General features: G+C 40.2%; 1 protein-coding gene across 6 annotated transcripts in view; it reads right to left on the minus strand.

The window, feature by feature from the left end:
- LOC113592989 (cationic amino acid transporter 3-like) overlaps positions 1–21353 on the minus strand; it is a 279152-nt gene that overhangs the window by 252794 nt on the left and 5005 nt on the right. For all 6 annotated transcript variants that reach the window (XM_053225960.1, XM_053225963.1, XM_053225962.1 and 3 more), the window contains exon 2: positions 5304–8051. In XM_053225960.1, the coding sequence (XP_053081935.1) occupies positions 6104–7867 (1764 nt within the window). In that variant the 5' untranslated portion in view covers positions 7868–8051 and the 3' untranslated portion in view covers positions 5304–6103. The remainder of the gene's footprint in view (positions 1–5303; positions 8052–21353) is intronic.

The following is a 21353-nucleotide window of genomic DNA, read 5'->3' on the forward strand; positions in this document are numbered from 1 at the left end:
TAAAATTAACAACTCAGGGGATGACAGATGTTGGCGAGGATGCAGAGAAAGAGGAACACTTTTGCATTGCTTGTGGGAATGGAAATTGGTGCAGCCACTCTGGAAAATAGTATGGAGGCTCCTAAAAAATTAAAAATAAAAACTACCCTATAACCCAGCAATTGCACTACTAGGTATTTATCCAAAGGATACAGGTGTGCTGTTTTGAAGGGGCACATGCACCCCAATGTTTATAGAAGCACTATTAACAATAGCCAAAGTATGGAAAGAGCCCAAATGTCCAACAACAGATGGATAAAGAAGATGTAGTGTATATATATATATATATATATATATATATATATATATATATATATATATATAGTGAAGTATTACTCAGTAATCAAAAAGAATGAAATCTTGCCATTTGCAACAACATGGTTGGAACTAGAGTGTATTATGCTAAGTGAAATTAGTCAGAGAAAGACAAATATCATATGATTTCACTCATTTGTGTAACTTAAGATATAAAACATAATCATAAGGGAAGGGAAGCAAAAATAATATAAAAACAGGGAGGGGGACAACATAAGAGACTTAAATACAGAAACCAAACTGAGGGTTGCTGGAGGGGTAGTGTGTGTGGGATGGGCTAAATGGACAAGAGGCATGAGGGAAAACACTTGTTGGGATGAGCACTGGGTGTTATATGTAGGGGATGAATCACTGGATTCTACTCCTGAAATCATTATTGCACTGTATGCTAACTAACTTGGATGTAAATTTTTAAAGATAAATGAATTTTTAAAAAGTATTATTTGGGTCTCTACCAGGTTATAATCTATTATGCAGTCATCTTGTCTCTCCTTAAAGCTTTAAAAAATGAAAATATCCTAATTTTCAGGACAGATAGTTAAGAACTCCTATTTCAATTACCCCAACCTCCCTAGTCTCCTCAATTAGTATCATCAAGTTATCACTCATTTGATTAAGAGACAGTATAACCCTGAGTCAGGGAATGACCTAATATGACCTCCCCAGTCCCTTTCAGGCCATCATATGAAGTAGAGGTAGCAGAATGGGGAGCAGTCCCGGCTCCCACAACGCTTGCCCCAGGGGAGCTCCTGAGGACAAGGCTGACTCTAGTGTGGCCATGGCAGGCATTTTCACAAAGTGGACAGAACGCCAAACCCTGGCACAGTGACTGTTGTGGGAGGCCTGGGGACAGGAGGGCAGCCAGGGCCCATACTTCTCCCTCTTCTCCAAATTCAATTTTCCCAGCTTAGATCCCTTCTCTTGTGTTCCCAATTCCAAAATTTTCAGACCTCCTTAGTGCTCATCTGAGGCCACACACCTATCATAGATCATCTGAGGCCAGTGATTCTCAAACTGAAAGAGCAAACAGATCACTTGGGAGCCTGTTAAAAACACAGTTTCTGATTCAGTAGGTCTGGGTTGGGCCTCAGATTCTGCATTTCTAACAAACTCGCAGGTGATACACATGCTGCTGGTCCATGGGCCATTCTTTGAAGAGAAGGATCTAGATGACTGCAGCAGTTACTACAAATGTCTCCCAGGAGGAGTCTATCTGTCCATCTCCTTCTGTCTGTCTCTCCTCCAGATGAGGAGTCCCTCCAGATGAAGGGACTCATAAATTCCCTTCAAATGTGATAACACACATCTGCCACAAGAACCTTAATCTTTCCTGACTCTTAAAGGTCCATGTAGCCTAGAATTACTGTCCAATTTCTGTTCCAACTCACCTGTCCCTCTTTTATTTCCCAAATTGCTTCACAGAAATCCTCCTCCAGGAAGTCTCTCTTGACCAATACCTCATTCTCAGTTTTTATTCATACCTTCCCTTCCAAAGTAATGATGCTTCAATCACTTTTCAGTTACTAATTCCTCCAATTTCAGTGCAGTTTTCTCACCATTTGGGCTATAAATTCTCTCTCTCCAATGAATCTTAGATTCTCTCACAAGGTTTTTTTCATCAGTCCCTCAAAGAGCATCCAAAGGAGTTGGTAGGTATATGGGTAACCCTGCCTCTAGCAGGCTTCCCTGGACTGAATTACTCCCTTTTGGGAAGATGATAAATTCCATGAGTAAGAAATTAGCTTTCTATACCTCCCTCCTAAGGCAGGCCATATAGGTAAATATGGCAGAAAAACAGGGGCCTTTGTATGCCAAGCAAAAACTCTGTTTCAAAAAAGATGCTTGTTTTGTGCACACTGGACATCTTCAGGTATTGCTTGGAGACAGGTAGCTTAGGTTGGGCCTTCTATCAATTTCAGTATCTAGGTTTCCCCACCAAATCCCATGGGAATAGATGGAGCAGGACTAGGGGAGGACATTTTAGGCATTCTCCTTCCCCAGGGCTGTCTTTACCCTGTTGCTCTTTGAATGAATAACACTGCACTTACTTTTGGGTCAACAGGAAGGAAAGAACCTACTCTTTGTCCTGAACAAGACTCTACTCTGATGGAACAGACAGAAAAGTCACCAGAACTCAGGGAGAGCCACATACAGGCAAAACTAGAAGTGCCTGAGCACAGGTCTAGATGTTAAGTACTGATCCAGATACATTTCTAGATATAGTTCTGGATGGAGAGAAAGGCTGTTTCTCAAAGAAGTCTCCCAGAAGATAGTTTTAAAGGAGTAGCACATTGCTAGCCTGAAAGGAAGAAGAAATTTCTATACCATGGAAATGTGTAAGGCTCAATTCAATTTAACATGAATTTATTAAATCCTCATTATATACTTGGTGCCCAGCTGGATTCTCTGGGGGAGTGAACAAAATATACTCCTAATGTATAATCTATGATAAGGGAATAAAATAAAGAAAATTAAGATACAGGGGTATTTTTTTCTGTGGTATTGTATTTTTTATTTCCACTTTATTAAGGTAAAATTGACATATAAAATTATAAGATATTTAAAGTGTAAATTGTGATGATTTGATATACATATACACTGTGAAATGATTTACCAAGATTCCCCCACTATGAAAGGATTAACAATGATATTTTAATGTAAATGTTTCATTAAGTAAAGGTAAGGTTTCAAAGTGCACCTCTGTTTCCCTTGTTTCAACTTTACATGTGAAGATGCTTCAGCTGGAACTTTGGTTTTCAAAGTGATGTCTTTGGACCAGCAGTATCAGCATCACCTGGAAACTTGTTAGAAGTACAAGTTCTGGGCCCCACCCAGACCTGTTGAAATACAAACACCAGGGGCAGAGCCCAGCAATCTCTTGTCACAAGCCCTCCAGGTGAGGTGGCACTTGCTGAAATTTGAACACCACTAAGTATTCCTGGTCTTTCTCCAACCCCCTTCTCTCACTATGACTTTGGTGAGTTGAAGAGACAGGAGTGAACATGCCCATCTCAACCCTTTCCAATCTTTTGTTGGTTTTCCTTTTTATTCAGCCCCAACTTGTCTAAAGGACACGTGCATTCCAACCTGCTCATACATGAGAAAATCTAATAAAATCAGATTAGAAAATCTAATAAAATCCCTCCTGTGATGGGAGGCAGGCAGTGTTCAACACTACTCGTGATGAGGAGTAAGTCTGTCTAGTGATTCAGGATTTGTAAGCCAATTAGGCTAAGATCTAAAGCTGATGGTTTAATCATCTGTCTCTATGTCTTGATAATCCATTAGTTCCAAACATAGGAATAGAAAAGGGGATATTATTTATTGGACCTCTACAGCTCCAACAATGAGCTGTACTTAAAAGTGGCCAAAGTGAAGGTTCAGAGTGCATGCAATAGAGACCTATTTGGGAGAACAACAGGACACAGCCCCAGAGGAAATCCTAGAATTTTTTAAATGAGTGGAACTTTAGAAATGATCAGTTCTGACTCTCATGTTCAGATAAATAAGCAGAGCACTGAGGGAACTGACTAGTTAGTGGTAGAAACAAGACCAAGGACACTTGGCTCTCAGCCATGCACTTTCTGAGCAGGTGGACCCAAGAAGACAACAGTAGATAAATTTTCAAGTCCAATAATTCAGCTATCACTAAGTAGAAGAACAAATCCCAGGGATTTTCAGCAGGGTGGTGAGTTCAAATCCAAAGTCCTTTCTGCTCAGAGGAATGCTCTGGCTCCAATCCACTTATGCATGTTCTGTTGCCCCTCTAACAGCAAAGGGTCAAGCTACACAGCCTGCTCAGTTTGCTCTGAACACTGTTTTCTTTTCTTGTGCTTTTCCTTGTGTCCATCTCTCTGCCTACAATCTCTCCCTTCTACCCATATGTGCAAAATCCTATCTGTTCTTGGAGAGAGCCAACTCAAATGCCATTCCTCTACCAATTCTTCTCTGATTTCACCAATCAACTCTTACCCCTGTGCCAACCCCATGTGATCATCCTCCCCTCTTAATTCCCAGGACAGTTTATTTTTATATTACTTATGATACCATACTCTATTTTGTGTTACAGCTACGCTGTGCCTCTCATATTATAATATAAGCAGCTTAAGGGCAGGGGTCACATTTCATCTCTTTTCTTTTGTCTTTTTCCAGTTTCTTTTATTTTTTATTTGAAATATTAATTAACATATAGTGTTGTTATAGAACTCTCAGGTGTAGAATATAATGATTCAAAAATTCTATACCTTTCTCAGTGTGCATCAAGATAAGGACACACTTAATTCCTTTTATCTATTTCACCCATGCCACCCACCTCTGCTCTTGGTGTTTGTTATTGGTATTTAAGAGTTTGGGTGTGGTGTTTTGCCTTTTTTTTTTTTTTTTGCTTTGTTTGGTTGTTTTATTTCTTAAATCCCACATATGTTGAAAATATATGGTATTTGTCTTTCTGGGACTAACTTATTTTACTTAGCATTATACCTTCTATGTCTATTCTTTTTGCTACAAATGGGATATTTTCATTATTTTTTTTGTTACTTAGTAATATTCCTGTGTGTGTGTGTGTGTGTGTGTGTGTGTGTGTGTGTGTGACATTTTCTTTATCCATTAGTCTATCAATGGATACTTGGGTTGCTACCCTATCCTATTGTAATTGTACTACAATAAACATAAATGTACAAATATCTTTTCAAATTCATGTAACTAAAGCTTTTGCACAGCAAAGGAAACCATCATCAAACAAAACAGCAACCTAATGAATGATAGAAAATATTTACAAAAATATATCTCAAAAGGGATTAATATCTAAAATACATAACAAACTTACACAACTGTGCACAAGGAAAACAAATAATCCAATTTAAAAATGGGCAGAGGACCTAAATACATATTTTCCCAACGTCTATTGGTAGACATACAGATGGTCAGTAGACACATGAAAAGATGCTCACCATTGCTAAACATCAGGAAAATCGATGTTAAAACCATAAGGAGATATCACTTTATACCTGTAAGAATAGGCAAAATCAAAAAGATAAGAAATAACAAGTGTTGGCAAGGATGTGGAGAAAAAGGAACCTTCATACACTGTTGGTGGAATGTAAATAGGTCTAGCCACTGTGGAAACCAGTATGCTTGTTCCGCAACTAATTCAAAATAGAACTGCCATATGATCCAGTGTTTTCCTTGCTACATATTTACCTTAAGATAACAAAAACACTTTCTCTAGTTTCTTTTAATAATAATTGTTTTTTAATGTGTGTTTACTTTCCGGAGAGAAGGGAGTGAGGGGCAAAGAGAGGGGGAGATAGAGAATCCTAAGCAGGCCCCTCACTGTCATCACAGAGACTGACATAGGGCTCAATCCCACAAATTGTGAGATCATGATCTGAGCCAAAATCAAAAGTCAGAAGCTTAACTGACTGAGCCACCCAAGGGTCCCAATTAAAATTGTTTTAAGTGCAGCAAGCAGCTATAGACACAACTGAAAAATAGATAAAAAAAGTAGACAAGTTAAAAAAGCAAAAAAACAAAAACAAAAAAAAATCCTTCACTCCACAACAAATGCAAAGCTCTATTAACTTTCCCCCACCAATATGCTAAGGGAGGCCTAGCTTTCCATGTATTCAAGACTACTCTCCATTGTTGTGCAGGGGGACCAGACTGCATTCAGGTGTGACGATGTCAAGCCAACTGTGTACACACACTGCTGAGTTCAAGGTCTACAGTTTTGGCCCTAACTTAAGTAAAGTTAAGCGACCCGGCTGTGTTGGATTCCATAGCTGAAGTAGATAGCAAACCCAATCAGCATCCAGACAGCAAATCGGGCCCAGGTGGCAGCTGTCATCTGCATCATAAGGTAAATATTCATGAAGATGCTCAGTAGTGGGAGGAGAGGCAGAGCAGGGACCTTAAAGTAAAGGGGACTGGAGCTCTGAGGCTGTCTCCAGATGACCCCAGTGAGCCCAGTGATGAGCACCAGGAGCACCACAACCACTGAAATCCACAGTGGGTCTCCAGAAAGCAGAACTGGCCACCGGGCCAGCACCAGGCAAAGAAGAGTGAGCAGCAGAGCAAGCAGTGAGGAGCAAACACGGACAATCCGGCCAGAGAGTGGAGTAGGTGTGGAGCTGCATGGAAAAAATAGTCCCTGTAGAGTCAGCTGCTCTGCTGAAGGTCTATTGTCCTCCTGCACCTCTGCTTTATTTCCCTCATTCTGCATCTCAGGCTGATATCGGAGGATGAGAACACTAACTGCCACCAGGGAGTAAGTCAGCAGGGTCACAATTGACCTGAGGTCCACAAGATCAGTGAGTCCAAAAAAGAATGTCATGATTACTGCAATAATGCCAAAGATCACAGTGGCCACAATGCGGGTGTATGTGCCAGTATGGATCCTGGCAAGGACAGGGAACAGGAGGCCATCCTTCACCATCACATGTATTACCTGACGTATGGGGAACATAAAGCCCAAGAGGCTGGCAGAAAGACTACAGAGGAATCCAAAAGCTATAACATAGTAGGCAGGGGCCCAGCCAATAAGAAGAAATGCCTCAGGCAAGGTGCTCCCAGGTTGAATCTTGTAGTAAGGCACCATAAGCGTAAGTGCCGCAGAGACTCCAAAATACATCAAAGAGCTGATGAATAGTGAAATCACAATCCCCATGGGAATGGAACGCTGATGATTCTGGACTTCTTCAACTCTGGTAACAATATTGTCAAAACCAATAAATGCATAGAAACAGGTAGCTGCTCCACGGAGAATCCCCTCAAAGCCGAAAGGCACAAATCTTCCAGACCCCAGAGTCCCCAAGCTTGAGGTGTCATTGAATCCAGCCTTTAGATAGTCTGCTTCTGTGAGCTTCCAGTTGTGCAGGTCCCCCTTAATGAAGCCAGAGGTGATGTAAAAAACAAGAACCAAAATTTTCAGCAGTGTGAACACTTTGGTAACAAGGAAAATCTCGCTATTCCTCAAAGTCAGCAATCCAATGAATAACAACACAAGGCCCACAACAAAAAAGTCAAGATATTCTACAAAAACATGGGGAACATGGGGTGAGATGCTCTCACGCAGGGTCTGAGAGATCTCATTCCCAGGGAGGTTGTCAAAAACTAAGGTCCAGGCACAGGACACGATGGCTGTACCAGCAACAAAAAACAGAATGAGGTTCCAGCCAGTGATGAAAGCCCAGAGTTCACCTACAGTGACATAACTGTAGAGATATGCAGAGCCAGAATAGGGAACCCGGGCACCAAACTCTGCAAAACACAGCCCGGCCAACACAGAAGATAGACCGGCCATCAAAAAGCAGATCATAGTGGATGGTCCTGCTTGATTGCTGGCCACCTCACAAGCCAGGACATACACACCTACACCCACTGTGTGACCCAAACCCAGGGCCACTAAATCCAGAGTGCTCAGGCTTCTGGTAGGGGCAGCTTCAGCCATGTCTTGCTGCAGGATACGTCTGCGTATCAGCTTTTGACCAAATCTGTGAAATGCCTGACATAGCATTGTGGCTGGAGTTGAAGAGGATTCTAGGGTCAGCACTGTAGCAAGCCCAGAAATCCAAGAGTCTCAGATTAGATTCCGTGAGGCTAGTTAAGCCTAGTTGGGTTGGGGATGCTGACTTCTGTTGCTCAGGCTTCAAATCTGCTGCTTCATACTTCATTAGGTATGTGTTATCCCTCCATAAAGCCTAGTAAACAATAAGTATTTAATGAACAATAATGCTAAAACAATAAACCAAAGTTCAGAAGTTTCATTTCACTTGTTGCAGCCCAAATGTCACAGAAACTGATACCAAAGGACATCATAGAAAAATCAACTTTGCTTTCCCCCCAAAAAAAGTGCAAAATACCTCCCAACATGCTTTTTTTAAATGAACTACATGATATAATCCAATTGGTTTCCACTAGTATGTAGTTCCATGTACTAATTAAACTGTAAGACACAAAGCAAGGTATGAATTTGTTGTGCAATAATTTACACATGAGACATTGGTGTAGTGCTTAAGCATGAGTTAAGACACATTAATTCACAGACTAGAGGGCTTTGTTACAATTACAGAATCATTTTTTTAAAATGTTTATTTATTGGGTGGCCTGGATGGCTCAGTCAGTTAAGTGTCTGACTCTTGAATTTGTCTCAGGTCATGATCTCATTGTTGTGAGATCAGACCCTGCAAAACTAGAAAAGCCATTTTATGAATCCTGACATTCAAGAAACCTCACCCAAAGCAACCAGACAAAAATTAACTACAACTTTCATGCCCACAGTTATGAGAGTGCAGTGGGCAGCAAGAAAAGAAATAAGTCTCCTAGCTCAGTAGCTCACAACCAAGACAATTCCTTCTGTCTTCTCCCTCTGTGGATTCCAGGAGAGAAGGTGAGCTCACTTCTGCTCACCTTGTGCTATGTAAACACCCTGCACCAGCCATCTGCGATGTCAGCTACCAGCTGCTGGGAGACCCTGCCCTGCTCTGTGAGCTTGTATTAAAACACTCACTTGTAAATCCCTATTAATTTTGCACAAGGAATTTTTGTTTGCTTGTTTGTTTTTGTTTTTGTTTTTCAAGTTGTCTCCATGTCCAGTGTCTGTGTGAGACCCAACATGGGCTTGCAAAACGTTGAGATTAAGATCTGAGCCAAGATTAAGAGACAGACTCTCAACCAACTGAGCCACCCAGGTGCCCCTACAGGAGTTATTTTTAACTGGCTCAAACTATTTTCTGAATATGTCAACAAGCCCTGCATGTGGTTCCTCCTTCCTCCTCCTCCCTAGCTGCTATTCAAATAGGCCCCTCTTCAAGGGGAGCAAGGTTTTGGGTGAACAATTCACAGCAATGCCCCAGAAATGCGTAGTGGAGAACATAGAAAACAAAGTTTGCAGCTCCACTCTCCTCTCAACTCAAGCTTTGGTTTTGAGAGAATTTTAGAAAAGGTTGACAGATGTTTTTAAAGAAGGAAGGAACAAGTCATATTTGAAAAGTGTTCCTTTTAGATGCTTAAAAGGAACCTTGGGTTATGAGTCAGACCTTCTGTCTACAAATCCATCTAGACTCTTTATTTTCCACCCACCAGTTCCAATGTTGTGATTTACCAACAAGCATATGAGATAGATAAGATAGATAAGGAGTAAATTCTTCACTCATGGAACCTTTCTACACTATAAATGTGACTGGTGTGTCCCCCACCGACCCCCAGGCTTTAAACCCTTCAGTGGTTCCCACTGTCCTTCCTTCATAATCCTTCCTTCATCATCTGATCTGTGCTGATTCTTCCAGCCTCATCCCCTGCCCAGTTCCTGCTCCAGCTGTGAAATTCTATACTCACCCTATCCCCCTGCCTCTAATGGTTTCTAGGCCCCTTCACATAACTAACCCCCACTTTTCTTTCAGTTCTTGGCTCAAAAGTTGCTGTCTCAGAAAGCCTCCCCTGACACTTAAGCCGCCCTTTTTATGTGCTCTCATAGCACCGGGATTATCCCACGTGCCATTTATCTTAATGTAGCAAAATTCCAGTCAACTGCCTGTCTCCTCCATCAGACTGTGACTTAGGTGCTTAATAAGTATTTGTTGAACAAATGTACAGAGAAGAGAAACCCAAAAGAGCACATAATGCAGAATTCCTGTCTACTTGACTTTGAAATACATACTTTGTAGTCAAGCAACCTTTATAAACATGGCTCAGGTAAACATATAAATGGTACTTTATTCCTTGAAGATGACAATCAAAACAAAAGCTGTGGAGAGAAAACCACCAGTGATGAGCCACACATTGATGATAATGAATGCTTGGCTTTGAGGACACTGTTTTAAAAATAAAAGGCAGCTGGGGGTTACAGGCAACCAAACACCCATGCCCAGTTAGAGATTACCTACTTTTTTGAAGGCATCACACTCAGGCCCTATAATATAGATGGGATGTCCTAACACAGAGGTTCTCAGTTTGGGGGACACAGGGAGGCATAATGAAGACACCCGGCGACATTTTCAAACTTCAGATCCTCTCTAGACACTCTTGCCCAACTAATACTGTACTTCCCATGACTGGTCTAAACCACCCCAGCTGACAAGACATTGTCCTAAATTTCAACAAGAGATTTTAAAAGCTTTCTTCACAAGAAGGTGGCACAGTTTAGTAGCTCGGGGTAAAGCTCTGCAGGAGTAAAGCTCTGCTCAGGTTCAACTTGCAACTCAACCTCACACCTGATAACTCTGGGCAAATTAGTTCACCTATCTGGGACTTAGTTTCTACAACAGTCAAATGGGAGTAAAAGTAACTACTTCATAGGGTACTTGTGAGGAGTAAGAGAAATGATGCTTATAAAGTACTTAGCTCAGTGCCTAGCATACAATATGTACATAATATAATATAATATAATATATCTATCTAATATTTAATGTTGGATTCTTATCTAAAGTCCCCAAACATTGAAAAACAATTAGCCTTTCTAAATAACTGGCATCAACATCATCCATTGAAACTCAAGCCTGTTTGATAGCCATCATGAACCAAGGAAAACTTTTTTTTCCGTTTAATTTTCCTTGAAATGCTAAGGACTCTAATTAGACACTCTCATACATGCTGGTGCTAAACTGTATGGTGTCCTAGGCTTACTAAGTTAGACCAGATATAAAAATATGTGAGGCTCAAATATAATAATAATAATAATAATAATAATAATAATAATAGTAGTAGTAATAATAGTAATAGTAATAATAAAATCTTTCCCTGTGGTTGCCTCATCTTATTTCCAGAAGAGGCAGTGGTCAGCACTGTATTGGTAAGAACAATGAATATTATGTCAGAAATTTTGGATTTGAGTGCTGGCTCTTCTACTTCACTATACAAACTAGCATAATTTGCTTAAGCTTCAGTTTCCTCATCCACAAGAAAAATTAACTTCACTTCCTTTGCTGGATAAACATGAAAATTGGATGAGAAAATATAAATCATGATGCACTCCTTAGGGCAGTGTAACTGGGGCCACTATCCTGAAGCATAGCCTTGGTGGAATTAAGATGCACACACCCTCCTACCCCACAATCCTTCTCCGAGGTAAACACTCCAAGGAAACTCTCCTGAATCCATAAGGAGGCCCATACGAGCATGTTCATCACAGTACTACGGTGGTAGCAAGAAGTTGGAGCTATGCCAGTATCTGTTACTAGTGGAATATATAAGTAAAATGTGCCATATGCACACAATGAAATACTACACAACAGTCAGGAATAATAAAGTAGATTTACAAGCAGCAACATGGGTAAATCTCAGAAACAATGTTAGGTAATGTAATTGAAGCATATGAGGTGTATAGCACAATGTCATTTATCTACATTTAAAAACAGGCAAAAAATGCCATATATTTGTCAAGGATATCTGTTAAAAATGTTACAACATTCCTCTAATCACAGTCTCCCACAGGTTTCCATTTCCATTCAGATTAGAAGCCAAAGTCTGCATTTACAATGGACTACAAAGTCCAAGAGTATTTGTCACTGATGTTGGTAACTCTCAGCCTCTGCTTCTCTCTCTTTTCAGTTATTTTTTTCTAACCTCTGGCCTCTAACCATTCTGGCCTCCTAACATACCAGGTAAGACCTTACATTAGGGCTTTTGTATTGGCTGTCCCCTATAACTGTACCACTTGGGACCCAGATATCCACATGGATGCTTCCTTACTGCATTTGATGACATAGCATACATATAGCTCAGCTTTCATCAATTACTCCATAAAAAATTCAATCCCCCCAACTACCCACAACATATCTTATTCCTCTGTCCTTCCCCTCCTCCCAGCACTTATCACCATTTAAGGTAGTATATGTTTTAGTTATTTGGCCATGATTTTTCACTCTAAAAGAATATAAGCCCCATGAAACACATTTTTTTTTGCTTCTGGCTATATTCCATGCATCTACAACTGTACCTGACACATAGTCAATATTGTGTATTTGTTGAGTGGATGAATGTATCTAAATGCACATGTAGAGCATGGACCAGAACAGTATTTATTAAATACACTAAAGCAAGTACCTCCACTAAAGGTGGGAAATGATAATAGAGATCCAGATGAAAGGGGAGATAGCATGCATTGATACAGGGCCTTACAGAAAGCAATGGTGCAAACAGCCATGACTGAGGAAGGGTGGACTCCACTCTGTGCACTTCAGGTTCAACAAAGGAATTGCATGAGGTGATGTTGTGAGAGGAACTGGTTCAGAACCTGATAAATGGCAGGCACTCAACAGATTTACACTGAAGGAGGATCAAAATCTGTAATTATCAGGTATAGAGAATACAGAGAAGGAATGCCTGCTAGAAAGAGGCTGGAAAACAAGGGAAGATGGGGCACCCCTCTCACCAGTTCCCTCTGAACCCATTTCCCTTTTCCCAAATCCTCTTTCTCCTTCATCTCCTTCCTCTGTCTCTGGAGGCTCATTACTGAGCACTAAGGATGTTTGTACCATGTTTGTCTCTCTGGGGAACCATCCACAGTCACCTACCTCCCAAGAAAGACACAACAGTGGTTCTTAACATTTGTTGAATCACAGAGCCCTCTGATGTTGGTCACCTTGAAATAATGTCCTACACTCTCCTGAAGTCCATCAGTGGACCATGATCCAGAATCCCAGAGGAGGACCACCTGAATGGTAGGGTGGGAGAGGAGTAAGGCTTTTGATAATTTCTGTTCCCCTCAACTTTGTTGTGCAGGGTGGTCCTTGTGCTTTTTTACTTTTACTGAAGATGAGGGACAGTGGGCTACAGACAAAATATGAAGATACCAGAGAATCAACCCAAAGAACATCTGGGAATTAAATAATCATATTTTATGACTCCAACAGAAACAGGCAGAACAAACAGATGAACAAGCAAACTTACAGAAGAGAAGGCAAATCCATGACTGGGAATCCTGAAAGAGCCTACCACAAATGGAGTTTATAACAACACAGAGAAACATCATCCTCAAATGCCATGTCCAAAAATGCCCTTTCTCTGTGAAATAATCTGCAATTATTCCAATAGTTTATATTCAGTCCAGACCCTCTGACCCAGCTGTCAGAGCCCCACCCTAATTCTCCCCCTTCCTTCAGACCCCTTTCCTAACTCAGCTTCTCGAATCCTGACTTACCCTTCCTGGGATGAGCCTCTGGCCTGAGTAAGTACCTGCCCTGCCAAGGATACCCTCCTCACTCCTTTCTGTCCAGTCTTGACCTTCTGGCTCTTCCCAACTCTATTTTACAACCTTTCCACCCACAGTTGAGACGCCTTTCCTAAGCCATCCTGACTGGTCCCCATCTCCAAACCCTTCCTATCTGCCTGCCAGAACTTAGTGCCCATACTGACACTTAGCTGAAACTAATTTTCAGCTGAAACTAATTTTCTGTTAGCTGGTATCCTGGGTTTGTCATTTAAATTCCTTTAATGTCTAAAAGCTTCCAGAAGGGACAGGATCCATACATTTCCTCCTTCTGAATTCCACACTCCCACCTCCAATTCTCACTACTCAGACAAGGATCTGCTCATATTTGTACCAAGCAACCAAAAGAGACATTTAAGACATAGAAAATGAATATATAGTTATGTTGATTGACTATTACATCTTAAGACTCCAAGAAGTAGGATTTTTTTTTTTGGAAAGAGAAAAGATATCCTCATTATTTTTCCCTGAATGCCCTTTATAAAGAAGCTTGACATTACACTTGATTGGAGCTGAATCCCACCCTGAATTATCCAGCCCCAAATCAGGAACTTTAGACCAGAGGAGTGGGTGGGAAGATAGAACTCTCTTGGTTTTGATTTATAACCAAAATTGTCAGAAGTAAAAATGCCTGGAGCACCAAAAGTGGCTCATGTTACCACAGTTTTAAAAATTCCATATCCTTACTGCCATTTTGTGGGATGAAAACAAACTAATAAACCAGGGCCCTAGACTTCAAATCTAGAGTCATTGGGAAACACGTACAGATTCAGGAAGCAGAGAAAAATGGTATCTGGAAAATAGGAGTACCAGGTATATGTGCAAGATTTAGGGAAACATTGAGGGGGACCAAAGAGACCCAGTTTTTGTTGAGCTGCAAGTAATGCACATATGCTATTTTATTTAATACTCATAACAACCCAATGAAATAATAGTTATTATTCCACCTTACAGACTGAGAGGTTGGACAACAGTCCCAGGCTCATATAGCCAGTATGTAGAAAAGCTTGAATTTGAATTTGGTTCTTTGTTACTTCAAAGACCATAATTTTTCTCTTGCAGCACCCTACCTCCATAAAGAGTCAAGACTGACATGGTTAGTAAAGGAGTATTTGAGCCAGTTCTTATCTTTGTGCCCAGGTCACCCTATGCTGATGTATCCACTTTCTTCCCAAGTAGATACTGATGGGCCAGAGTTAGAAGCACTGGGATCATTAAACCTGAAAGCTCCATCTAAACCATGCCCTGCTAAAATCAAACCTAATCTAGGGTAAAAATGTCTTCAGGCCATCCTTGTAGATGCCAAGAAAGATTCTGAAGCATCCCTATACCTAATTCAGTAGTTTCCTAGAGATGATTTTACAGCTAGTTGTAATTCCTGCCCACAACATTAGTCCATTCCCTTTTGCTTGGCTTTTAGTGGAAATATAGGTAATATATCTCTAGAGGCCAAATATAAGTCACTCTCCTGAGATTTCTTCAATCATCCTATTCTTTGATCATTCTATTCCAAATATTTTCTAGTTACAGCCTCATTCTTAATAAGAAATAAACCACCTTCAGTGCACTTAGGGAGTGCTAGAGAAGAAAATGAAACCTTGGTTCTCATTGTGCAAAGGAAGATGGGGGTGGCGAGTGGACATTTTCTAAAATGGGAGCCCAATGGCAGAAAGATGGTTGCAATTTCCCTGACAACATAACACCACCAGTCTTGGCCTTCCCAAACCTCAGCTATCATTGATGGCCAGCATACACCAGCATACACCATTGGGAAACATCTGTAAAACAGGACTGTCCCAAATGGGATAAAGGAGGGTAGGAAGACAGATGGTTCCAGTTTAAAGGAGATGGTTTAACAAAACATCGTTTTATTCTTTCTAATTCACTTGGCCATTTGCTCCACGATTTGGCTGCCAAAGGGGAGCAAAATGTAAATATTTGTCAGATAATGGCAATCTCCTCTTCATCCTTAAACCAGAAGAACCAGTACTAGAAAAATGTCAGTTTGCCAGTAACTCTAAAATGTGATTAACTCAATTCCAGACCTGAAACTTCAGGGTGGTGTTGGGAAAAAATGACTTCAGCGATATCAGATTGATTATTATGTCTTGGCTATTGTTGACAACCAGAGACCTGACCTAGTATAATATAAAAATGGGCATTAGTGTTCCCTAATGTAACCCATGTCTGTGACCAGCTCTGAGCTCACAGCACCTAGAGCAATGTAGAACATGAGCACAAAGGCATCAGGCATTGGTACAGACTCTTTGCATATTTTTGGATCTCCTCACTATTTTTTAAAGTTATTATGGGCATGAGATAAGGAATAATGGATATTATGTACATGGTATTAGCATAGGAAGATCAACAAAGAAGATAAAGGTTTGTCTTTCTATTTTAGTTTCAGAAGGAGGAAAATCCAAATATGTCCAGAAACAGGGGAATGACAGAGCAGCCTCCAAGGATCCTAGGTTTAATCATGGATATTGAATAAAAATTAATAACGAATGTAAGATTTTTAACTGAAATCATTGGTTTCATATATTTGGGGATCACTAACCTAGCCCTCAATTCAATTAAGCTGACAGGAAATCACTTAGACACTTGGCACTTTGTCTACACTAGATCCCTACCTAGTAGATTCTTATGGTTTACAAATACTGCATATCCAGGGCCAGTCTCCTGCCATACTCCCTGGTCCACCCTCCTGGTCCATAAAATTAGTAACTCTAAACAATGAGATCCTCTCAGCTCTCACTCAGATTCACCCAGTAGCCATCAGAGTGCTGTCCTTAAAGTAAAACAAAACCCTAAATCACATTCTTCCTGATCACTACATACACCAGATAACTGAAGTGTGAGTTCTCTCTACCCTCCTTCTGGAAAAAGACATTTTTCTCAAGTCTTAAACACACACACACACACACACACACACACACACACACACACGCACACTTCCAACCAAACTTGCATTTTTCTGCTCTTTACTAAATCCAAACTTATAATATTATAAGACTGTATTTCTAAATCTTTTTCACTGTTGTTTTACAATTTACTCCTACTAATAACTTTTTCTGTGTCTCCAGCTTGAACAGGACAAATAATTCCCTACAAATGCACATTTTGCTGGCATTAACATAGCCCTCACATAGACTTTCCCTCCTTACTTAGAACACATTCTTTCCAACTTTTTTTCAACATGACCCTCCTTCCCTGAGCTTCACTGGGCACACCTACAGAAAGATATCTAATCTCACCAGTATGCTCTCCCTGCCCTCTGCTCTCCCCTCACCCCTTCACCCCCTCATTAATGCCCAGTGGTATAACTCACTGACCTAGAACTTTGCACAAGAATATACAGTCAGGGTGGTGGTGAGGTCGTTCCCATGAGCAGAGCTTCTGCCTGATGATGCTTGCAGCTTCCCTTTCCTACCCCAAATGAAGTCTGAGGCGCAAGGAGTTAATGGGTGATAGCCAAGAAGTACCCCAGGATCTACAGCCCAGTTTGGTGATGTCAGAGATCTGACACAAGAACTAAGGTCCAAGTCTTTCACCACAACACAGTGAAAGTACAAAGGCAGTAACCTAAGTCAGCTGAGATAAAGTACAATGTCTGTCATATTTATGATTTACTCCACTGTTATCATCTTGATGTGTGACAACTGAACAGACAACACAGATTTTTATTATTTTCACTGCTTTACATTATTTAGAAAATAATTCCCCCAATGCTTTGTCATTAGGCAACATGACACGATACTCAAACTGTAAAAACTAAGGTTGGCCTTCAGAAGGGAGGAGTGGGACAATAGTCAAATGATTGAATGGTGTGTAGAATAAGATTGCACTTGTTTCAGAAGGATAGGGAAGTATCCGTAAAATGTCCTTGTAATCTCCCAGGAAAAAAAAAATCTGCATTGGCTACCATTTTTTCTGTACTCTCTATAAATAACTACCCAGATTGGTATCAACTTCGGGTTGGATCTAAAGTGAGAAATTGGATTGTCCCTCAAGTAGAAACCACAAAAAGTTTCTAAGTGAGAAAGACTGGATTGAATCTATTCAACGTCAAATTCAACTAAATATAAATGTTAACAAAGGAAAATTCCAAATTAGAAACTTCAGGCACCACACTGATTCTTTGTGCAAAATAACTCAAGAAAAAGCAACATTTTTCTTCTCCTAAATTATCAACAGTACCACCATTATCCCAAAATCATCACACACTCAGTTACACACACTGTAAGACAATGGTAGCAAATAGAGAATTCTCCTCTCTGGGAATTTACAGTTAAGAGAATTTCATAAACACTTCTCCACTTGCCAAGATAAGTAAAAGATACATAAATTATTAACAAGGAAGGGTATTCCTACTCAGAAATGAGGAGTCACAGCAAATGCATGTCAAGATTCCAGATAGCTTTGTAGTTGATGAAGATAACAATAGTAATAACCTCATTTTCTGGTGTTGGCAAAACTAGTGAGTATCTTCTGTACACTCTGGGTCAGCCTGGGAAGGCCACATGGAACAGGGGGAAATTACCCCATCTTGGCATTATGTATAACTGTTTCCTAGGAAAACATCATTTCAAGCTACATCTTCTGCTTGGGCCATAATCCAATAAATAGAGTCTCTTTTAGGCCGTCCTTTCATGCCTCCCACCAAAGACACAAAATAAACCCCATGACTATATGAACAAGTAAATCCAGTTTGCCCAACTAGACAGATCCAGTTAAATAATTGCAAAAGATATTAATACAGATCTAGATACTAGGATGTGATAATAATGATGATAATATGAATGATAATAATTCCCAGTCTTTGTGCAGAAAAGGAAAAGAGAGAGAAACCATTGCAGTAGTAATAAAATTGTATCTTCTCGCCTAGGAAAAGAGAAGTATATGACAGATAGCTTCCTTGAAAGGTTGAAAAGAAAGCTGATGTAACCAAATTCAGCTCATACTAAAGAAAATAAATATCCAAACTTATTCCCAGGAGTCTTCTGAGAACAACCTCACCAAATGGATCATTTACCAGGCATCCTCCCACCTGTGATCTTACTTTCTACTATATTCTGTTTTCAAGTTACTGGGAAGAAGCCTTTGTCTCCCTTTCTAAAATAAAAGCTACTTAGGTTAGAATTGGCTTCATCTTTTCTCAGTGAGGCTGGAAACCCTAATTCTTCAAGTAAATATTACTAGGTGCAACCAAGTCTTAAACTTGAAAGCATGGCAGCCTCCAAACATTCTGCTCATTACACCAAGAGGAAACACATCCACCTCCTCCAACTCACCTACCTACTTACTCTACAACCCCAGCTTGCACCTCTCAAATCCCATTCCAGTCTGGCAGAGGCTGAATTCCAAGTCACTGAAAACCCATCCTGATGCAAACTAACATGCTTCACACCAGTTGTATGTAAACCATATCCATCCAGCCAAATATAGACCAAAATTTATGTAGATGTAGAGCAAAACATGTTTGCTTCCTTCTTACAATACCAAGAAGTCCCTGTTACATACACATACTTTACTAGTATCATTGCACCATTATTTAGGTAAACAAGCAGATAGCCAGAGCTTCTCTAGAGGCTGTATAGACTCCATATTATGTAGTATCATTCTGGGATGGTTGTGAACAAAGTACTTTTTTTAGTCCCTTTTGGATAACTCTGGAGAAGACACAGTTAAATGCAACATTCCTCATTCACGATTTGACACATTGACAGGTTTAGTTTCAGTCATAATCCAGTTTTGGAAATTCCTAATATTTCAATCACACTAAAACAAGATGATCAACTTGACAAATCAGAAAAATCTGAACTTCTGCTTCTAGAGTTATTCAGAAACTAGATGGGCTACCAGGAAGAATCAGAATTAGATTTTTCAAATGATAAACAGAAAGTCAGGAAATGTGTGCCATTAAGGGATTAGAAAGTGATATGATACATCAATGTCAACAGTGAAAATCAATTACTTCTCTATATTCCCCTATGATTCTCTACTGCCTTTTCTCAACCCTGAATCCTGTCAAACAGAATACCTAAGAAAAGTCCTCAGGACAAAGCACTAGAAGGAAGTCCAAGTGTCTCACTACATTATTTTCCAAACTACAACTGTAACATAGTTTTTGTCTACAGTAAACACTGATTTTCTCATATTTTTTCCAAGAAGTTTTGATAAAGAGCTATGCTTCTTTCCCCCCAAAATCCTTCCTTGCCTTGTAAAAAGAGAATCTAGAAGTCCATCCATTGGTCCCATGTATCACCAATACCCTGTCTCCACTTTTAGTCTAGCAGTTGTGCGCGGTCAGAGCCTATGGCTCCATCTTCCATGGACCTTCTCCCAACACACACCCAGAGTACTACACTGCACACAAGGTAGCTTAGGAAAGGCCAACTATGTCGCTGGTTATCATCTTTCATATCTTTAAATGTGTCCTTCTGTTTCCTGTGTAAGTACCAGGCTGTATTTTTCTCTGTTCACTCTCACCAGACTGTGCTCTTTTTCCTCTATAGACTCTAGGTAGATGCTCTACACTACCACCTGTTCCCTTTGAAAGTTAACTGTTTCATTTTGTTTTGTTGCAGGAAAGACACCAGATCATCTAAGTCATTTGAAAGCTGTATCATGCTTCAAAGTCCTGATTTCTTATCCAAATATAGATCCATATGACTTCTCCACCAAGACCCATCTGCCCCACTCAGATGGCAACATAATCTACCACAAAGAGCTTCAACCACCACTTTTTAAGGGACAATCATTATCCTTCTTCCCTCATTATTTCCAATCCCTACTCTGCTTTGCAATTTCTATGATACTGAAAGAAAAAAGGGATGCCGATAAATCAAAAGAATACAATCCCAGCTCATATTTATGAATTCAGGATATACTTAGTGAAAGAAATTGTCCTTTCCACATAATTTTGCTTAAATTAAGGTTACAGTGAATCTGTCTTCCGGAAGCATGTAACATTTGTCAATTGAAAATGTAGAGAAGTTACCCAAGAACTGCTAGAGGGCAAGATAAAGACAATTTAGGAATAAACATTTGCCATATATAATCAATAAAACGGGTGTCATGCATAGATAAGTGTTGTCTGGGCTTCTAGTATTGGGGTACAGCCCACAGTATACATGGCGGTGGGGAAGGGAAGAGGGTTGAGAACAGTTTAATACTCCAAGGACCTTTAAATTTAAAGAGTTACAAATATATTTTGTGATAACAGCAAACTGCCTCTTGCAGACCCAGTGCTTCTAAAGACCACTAGGCAGCCACACTCTGAGGAACTTGGTAATCTTTTTCTACAGCTTGAACTAGACTCTAATCAATCCCCACCACAACTTTTTAAAATTTGATAAGAAAAGCAAGGAGATACCTTCAGCAGCTGTAAAAATAGATATCTAGCTCCTTGAGCATGGAGAAAGAAGACCCTCAAATTCTTTCTGATGGTGGGGGCACCACTGTATCAAACTGGACCTGCTATTCTGCAGATTCCACACCAATGTCCTCCCTAAGAAGATGTGACACACTTTCAGAATCTCCAGTGAGAAAGTGTGGCAAAACATGAAAGAGGAAAGAAAAGCCAGGTGGAAGAATCTTCATTAATTCAAAGAACATGTCTAAGCACACTATGTGCTGAGCCCTGTGGGAAAGACAAAGATGAATAAAGCAAATTCTGTATTGAGCCAATAAGGAAAGGCCAGGAAGGAGGGCAGGGAAAAGAGGTGGGAAGGATGCTGGAGAAGTGCCAAGGAATAACCTCTCCTGCTTCATATTTTCCTCAACAGAGCTG

Source organism: Acinonyx jubatus, chromosome B4 (assembly GCF_027475565.1).
Source record: "Acinonyx jubatus isolate Ajub_Pintada_27869175 chromosome B4, VMU_Ajub_asm_v1.0, whole genome shotgun sequence".
NCBI lineage: Eukaryota > Metazoa > Chordata > Mammalia > Carnivora > Felidae > Acinonyx > Acinonyx jubatus.